General features: G+C 41.9%; 1 protein-coding gene across 1 annotated transcript in view; it reads right to left on the reverse strand.

The window, feature by feature from the left end:
- LOC136696546 (cadherin-4-like) overlaps positions 1–7,500 on the reverse strand; it is a 38,397-nt gene that overhangs the window by 28,365 nt on the left and 2,532 nt on the right. Inside the window, exon 3 of the mRNA XM_066671040.1 lies at positions 1,567–1,704. Within this exon, the coding sequence (XP_066527137.1) occupies positions 1,567–1,704 (138 nt within the window). The remainder of the gene's footprint in view (positions 1–1,566; positions 1,705–7,500) is intronic.

Raw genomic sequence — 7,500 nt, forward strand, 5'->3', positions numbered from 1 at the left:
TTCAGTGTCCGGGTTGCCAGGTTTGCTGTGACAGTATGTGACAGCTCTGGGTCCAATAAGACGAGCCCAAAACAATTTACCTGAGAGTGACCCATACTGTGCCTGTTAGAAAAGTTCAACGAGGTCCTGCCAAGGCTCTTTTTGCTTTAGCAGTAATAGGCAACACAACACAAATGACAAGGGGACGGAAAAATATAGCAGATGATGGAAAAGTGCAACTTTAAACTTAGTTATAAAGTAGCCTCTGTACAGTTTAGCTCTATCCTCTCCTCCACCGTCAGCAGGAGCAACACACTTCTGCATTCCGGGGTTATATAAGAGGGGTTTATATCAATTCTACATACTCACCTTGTTGGGAGATATTTATAGGGGTTATTTCACTGTACCTGGCACCCATAAACATTTTGCTCTGATGGAATTCAGGAAAGATCTTGTTTATTTTTTTCATATTTACCCTGCTCTAAATGAGCTCAGGATGGATTTCATAGGGGTCATTTTGTTATATCTGGCAGCTGTACACACTGTGCTTAAAGTGAGTTTGGGGGATTTTATAGGGGTGATTTTTCTATATCTGGCACCTGTATTCAGTGTGCTCTGAGGGATTATGGAGGGACGTTGCAAGAGCAAATTTACTATATCTGGCACCCAGCACTTTCCTCTGCCCTGGTGTATCTGGTGCCCATTCATAGCATGAAATGTCTAGGGGTTGATTTGTGCTATATTTGGCATCCTTACCTATCATGGGATGAATGAACTCAGGGGTAATTTTGGTGCATCTGGAGCCCATGCTCACTCTGCTCTGAGTGAGTTGAAATAGGATTTTTTTTCCAGGAGTCATTTTCCTGTATCTGGCGGGTGTATTCTCTGTGCTCTAAGTGAGTTGGAAGGAGGGGTGATTTTGTTATATTTGGCACCCTTATTTCCTATGACTCAGGTGGGATTTTGCAGGAAAGAATTTGCCGTATCGGGTGCCTGTGCTCACGATGCTTAGAGTGAGACCAGGGGGGATTTTGTAGGCGTTATTTGGCAGGAGTGATTTTATGTGACCTGGCGCTCACATTCTGTGTGGGTTCAGGAGGCATTCAGGGGAGGTGATTTTGCAGTACCTGGCAGCTGTATACACTGTGCTCAGAGTGAGCTTAGGGAGGGATTTTATATATATGTGTGTGTGTGTGTATTGGGGTGATATACTGGCATATTTGGCTCTCCTACTCACTGTGCTGTGAGCAAAAATACCAGAGATTTTGTGAGGGGAAATTTTGCTATATTTGGCACTTTTTTTTTACCATACTCTGAGTGAGTTCAGGGGGATTCTGTAAAGGGTGATTTTGCATGATCTGGCACCAGTACTAAGCATGTTTTGAAGAAACATGTTTTGTAGAAATCTAAACGGAGTGGTTTTGACGTATCTGGGACTCAAATTTACCATGTTCTAAGTAAAGTCAGGGATGTTTATATATAGGTGTAATTCTGCTCTATCTGGCACCCTTATTCACCATGTTCAGAATGAGTTTGCAGAGGTGATTTTGTGGGTGTAATTGTGCTGTATCTGGCGCCTGTACTCACCGTGCTCTGAGTGAGTTCAGGGGGGTTGTCGTTGACGTCGGTGATGGAGATGAGGGCGGTGGCGGTGCTGGAGAGACCAAAGTTCAGGTTTCCTTCCATATCTGTAGCCTCCACTATCACTGTGTACTGAGAAACTCTCTATACACACACACACACACACACACACACACACACAAGAAAGAAACGAGAAGCAGACTATTAAACTCAATTAAATTAATATTCACCTAAGATAAGTATTAAATATAAAAACAATAATAACACTATAATCTGTATATTAAATGAAAATTGAATGTATTAATATTGCTATTATTATTATTATATCCAGAGAGCTGCATTTCCAGGAGAATATGCTGAGTGTTTGTGTATAGCACTTCCCATGTGGTTGCTAAGGTGTTGCTAGGTGAACAATGATGAAATACAATTACAGACTAATCTACAGAGTTTAAAGATATGAAATAGGCCCTAATACCAAGCCTTTAGGAAGGCCCTATAAGTAGTTCCCAGTGTCTAGACTGAAAACAGTACGTCAGTTTGATTGTATGAGACTGAATAATTCAGTACTTTTTACATGACAGTATGGGAACATAAGAGGCCCAAACACAAAGCCCAGAGGAACACCCTATTTAATCTGTAGTGTATAGAGTGAAAACAGGAGTGGTCCTAACACTAGGCCTTGAGGGACAGATGGCTGTGACATCAATGGTAAAATGGTAAAATAATATTTACATAGTCCCTCTACACTCTCAGAATAAAAGGTATGATACAGGCACATTATTGTCACTAAAGGTACAAACAGTGCTGCTAAAGCCGTGTTGTGTTCCGTAAAAGTACATCACATTCTCTTCCACAGAATTAGAACTGTGTAAAATATAGGAACATAATAAAAGTCCTAGAGATGAAGCGGGGCGTATGAAATCAGCACAACTTTGAAATGCACAATTCGAATAAAAATAAGCTACAATGATGTTCCCTAATTAAAGTACTGTATATGTTCCCTTTGAGGATACCATCCCAGAGGCAGTGTAGGACTCAGTGACTTTAAAGTTCTGGGGTAAAAATGGTCCGTCAGGTTTTTTGTCGGACACTGAATAATTCAGTAGCGTGTTGTAGAGAGTCTGAGAGTGATCTGTGGGTGTTGGGTGCGAGTAGAGCCTCCAGAGACAGATGTATGAGCCTCCCAACGCTTTTCATAAAGACAGATCGTGATAATACTCTTTTACTGCTGAGAAAACACAGTGTAATGTATATGTTTATGTTCATATTTAATCTATATGTTTATCTCTCTCTCTCTCTCTCTCTCTCTCTCTCTCTCTCTCTCTTTCTCTGCACTCCCACTGCTCACAATGATGTTTTATTTACATCTCCTTTTTACAGGTCTGCAGGTGTGTGTGTGTGTGTGTGTGTGTGTATGTGTGTGTGTGTGTTTGTTTATTGCTCAGTTGTCTGCAACATCCCTCACTTTAATAGGAGAGGCTGCAGATATAAAAATAAATAACTGCATAAAATAAACAAAACACAGCGCTAGCCGGAGTAAATGGACATTAGTTAGACGCCTGGTATGAAGCAGAGAGAGGAACATTTTTTTCTTTCAGAGTGATGGAGGACAACAGAAAATAACAAAAATATTTTTCTCCACCTTCACAAATTTTAATTTGCTATGCCATTGAAACTGGTGTAATGAAAAATAACAGTCAGTAGCAAACAATATTGATCAAATAACTAAAATGTTGTTTTTTTTTCACTTTAGCACCAGATGTAAAAAAATATTAATGAATTAATATTAATTAATTGTCTGTAAGCACTTATCCATTTCAGGGTCGCAGTGGGTCTGGAGCCTATTAGGAATAGGTAAAAAAAACATTTATCTTAAAATATAAGATATGGGCCCTAATATAGAGCCTTGAGGAACACCGTATTTATCTCTAGAGTCTACACTGAAAATAGGAGAGGCCTTTGGACAGAGCCTTGAGGAACACATCATTTTGTCTCTAGTATTTAGATTAAAAAAGGGTAAAAACAGTAAAGGTCCTAAGATAGAGCCTTGAGGAACACCACGTTTGGTCAACAATCTTCATCAACAGTGACAAACTGATAAAGATAATCTAAGACCTCAACATATTAAGAATAAATAATGCCTGGTATATTTTCATACTGGTCTCATCAGACATAATCTTCTACTGTGTGAAAACCTCCATCCCTCTCTTCTATTCCTCTTTCTGCACTTCTCTATTTACATTGCTTGCTCTCTCACTCTCACTCTCTCTCTCTCTCTGTTTGTCCTTTAACAGCAGCTACACTGTTAATCATTTATATTAAAGGAAGACACAGTGTAATCTTCATTAGAGAAGATGTGTGTGTGTGTGTGTGTGTGTGTGTGTGATGAGGAGTTTGAAGAGATGTGGTGTTCACTAGAGTCCTAATTAACACCACAGAGTCCGACTGCAATCAAATCAAACCTCGGTCTCAAACAGACATTAGAGCAAACACTATCATAGAAAAACTTCAAAACTTCTGGTTCTCTTTATTTATTTATTTATTTATTTTTAAACATCTGAAGCTCCAGCTTTTTTTCAGAAAGGTATTTAAAAAAACACCATTATTAATATACACCAATCTACCCAACTATTAAAGACCCCTCACTGTTTCTCCACTCACTGTCCATTCTCTCAGCTCCACTGACCACACAGGAGCAGTCTGTAGCTCTTCAATTACAGACTGTAGTCCGTCTGTGGCTCTGCATACTTTGTCACCCTCGTTTTGCCCTGTTCTCCAACACTCAGGACCCCCACAGAGCAGGTGTGATGTCCGTGGTGCAAACGATTGACTGCACCTTTAAATCTGATTTATTTTATTTTAAAAAGACAGTCTGCACCCATTTGCCTTCCCTCAGGCTTGAGTTCTCCATCTCTGTCTGAACACGACGTCCTTCAGCTTTTCCCACGTCTGAATCATCGTAAATACAACACCTTCTGTTTAGAGGCTCATTTCTCCATGAGGAATACAGCATAGTAAACATGTTACATGTGGGGGGAGCTTTAGGGGCATTTACATGAGCATATTATCGTATATTCTGAGAGGGGTCAGTGTGTACTGCCTCTGTGTGTGTGTGTGTGTGTGTGTGTTACAGTTAACTACTAGGTTTAACACGACAGATGAATCCCATTTCCCTTCTTGCCTCGAACACTTACTCGCCCCCATTTTGCCGAGGGCTGTTGGGAGAGAGGGGTGGGGTGAAGTGTGAGGGCGACATGACTCTTCAAACTGAGATTTTTCAGAATCACACTCCAAATGGAGGGTTATGGCACCTTGTGAATCAGCAGTGAGACGCTGCGCAGCGCCCAAAGTAACCCACAGGTGTCAGTATTTCCTCCTTTGATCTCTATCCTTAGTGTATTCTCTGAGTTTAATGTAGTGTCAGTGGATTATGGCCTTTACTTCAGAACGAGCAGAAAACAGCACGAGGAGCAGCTGAGGTCTCGGGAGTTAGCTGTAAATTTACAGTTCCACCTTAAATAGTGAAGCAATTACATACTAGTGTCTGAGGCTACTGCAGCATTTAAGGTGGAACTGTGGTGTGAACAGAACTCTGCAGAATGAGAATCTGAGCTGAGCTCCATGTCACAGAAGAGTGAGGAGAGGGGGGTAATCTCTGATTGTGGAACTCTTCTGAAGGAGAATGAGGCTCTAAATGTAACTAAAGTCCAGCAGCTCCTCTGATATCACTGCAGACTGGTGCAGAGCTGCTACAGAGCGGCGCTAGTCGCCTGGGAACGAAGCGCTGCTCTGTTTTATTTGTGTTCTGATGAAGTATCAGGGTGTTGAAGGGTCGTCTCGTGTCGTAGGGGGAGCTTTAACCACTGCACCCTGTAACTCGGCCCCAGGGGGCGAGAGGACGCTTCAAATGGCTCAGTGCTGTTGACTGTGACTTCTCCACCCCCTTCTATTGGTCATAGGTTCTCTATGGAAATCCACAGTGGGTGCACATTAAAGTAGGTGTCCATTAATACTTGGACATGTCGTGGCTGTAGAAGAGTGTACGAGTGTGAGAGAGCGCCTGTGAGTTGCTGTACTTTCACTTTGGCACCAAACAAAACTCTCCGACAGCTGCAGACATGTGTGTTTTGTATCTGTGGGATTGACACACACACATGCACACACACATACGCACAAACACACATCCAGGTGGGAGACAGAGCGCGAGTGTGTGTCTGATCTAGGAGGGATGTGTGTGTCCTGTGATAGTGGGTGGACAGAGTCACGTAGCTGGGAGCGAGAGTGTGTAATCGCTGGGGAAAACCCTGTCACACTGATGCTGCTGTAAGTGTGGCCTAATGGGGAGGGAGCTGATGAATAATACATCACCTCAAGATATGTGTGTGTGTGTTTATGTGTGTGTGTGTGTGTGTTTCACCTCTGCTAGCAGTAAGCAGGTTTGAAACTGGGGGAAAGGGAAAGAAATATTGTCAGAATCATGAGAAATATGTAACTTTTCAGGAGAAGGCAAAAACCGCCTCCACTTCCAATGGAAGTCAATGGAAAAAGATTTATTTCCGAGCCTTTCTGGACCACTTCCATTGGCCCTTTCCTCATGAAACGGTCCGTCAGCGTAGAGGACCACAGTCTGGTTCACAGATCACTGAAATATAAAAATACACATTGTGGCCAAAAGTGTTCGGACAAAAGCCTAATCTAACACTATTAAGGAGTGGGTTCCTTTTTACCCCAGGCTTTACACAAGATGCTGGAATGTTGTGAGAGTTTGATGGCTCCAGATCACTTCAGAGAGCACAGTTCCACTGTTCCTCAGCACAGAGCTGGGGGCTTATACCCCTCCGGCCCACACTTGGTGCTGAAGTGACTCTGGGTTAAAGGAGAGATGCATTCTCTGCAGTGTGTTTTCTCCACATTACACTGACACCTAGTGGCCTTGTTGGGTCAGGTTGTCTTCCACATGTAGTGGCCTGCTCTATGGAGCTTAAATTCATTCATTCATTCATTGACTGTTGTGAGTTGAACTGTAAAATATTAATGTGGAATATGCACTGCACTGTGTAGCAGTTCCTAAACATGAGTGAGTGAGTGTGAGTGAGTAGATCAGTGAGCGCGTGAGTATATATGTGTATCTGAGAGTGAGTGTGTGAGTGAATCTGTATGTTTGTACTGAGAGTGAATGAGTGAGTGTAGAACTGAATGTGTGAGTAAGCGTGTGAGTGAATGAATGAATGAGATAATGAGTATATATGTGTGTCTGAGAGTGAGTGAGTGAGTGAGTGAATCTGTATGTTTGTACTGAGAGTGAATGTGTGAGTGTAGAACTGAATGTTTGTGTAAGCGAGTGAGTGAATGAATGAGTGAGAGTGAGTATTTATGTGTGTCTGAGAGTGAGTGTGTGAGTGAATCTGTATGTTTGTACTGAGTGAATGAGTGAGTGTAGAACTGAATGTGTGAGTAAGCGAGTGAGTGAATGAATGAGTGAGAGAGTGAGTATATATGTGTGTCTGAGAGTGAGTGAGTGAGTGAATCTGTATGTTTGTACTGAGGGTGCATGAGTGAGTGTAGAACTGAATGTGTGAGTAAGCGAGTGAGTGAATGAATGAGTGAGAGTGAGTATATATGTGTGTCTGAGAGTGAGTGTGTGAGTGAATCTGTATGTTTGTACTGAGTGAATGAGTGAGTGTAGAACTGAATGTGTGAGTAAGCGTGTGAGTGAATGAATGAATGAGATAATGAGTATATATGTGTGTCTGAGAGTGAGTGAGTGAGTGAGTGAACGAGTATGTGAGTGAGTGAATCTGTATGTTTGTACTGAGAGTAAATGAGTGAGTGTAGAACTGAATGTGTGAGTAAGCGTGTGAGTGAATGAATGAATGAGATAATGAGTATATATGTGTGTCTGAGAGTGAGTGAGTGAGTGAGTGAATCTGTATGTTTGTA

The sequence above is a fragment of the Hoplias malabaricus genome, chromosome 5 (genome assembly GCF_029633855.1).
Source record: "Hoplias malabaricus isolate fHopMal1 chromosome 5, fHopMal1.hap1, whole genome shotgun sequence".
Taxonomy (NCBI): Eukaryota; Metazoa; Chordata; class Actinopteri; order Characiformes; family Erythrinidae; genus Hoplias; species Hoplias malabaricus.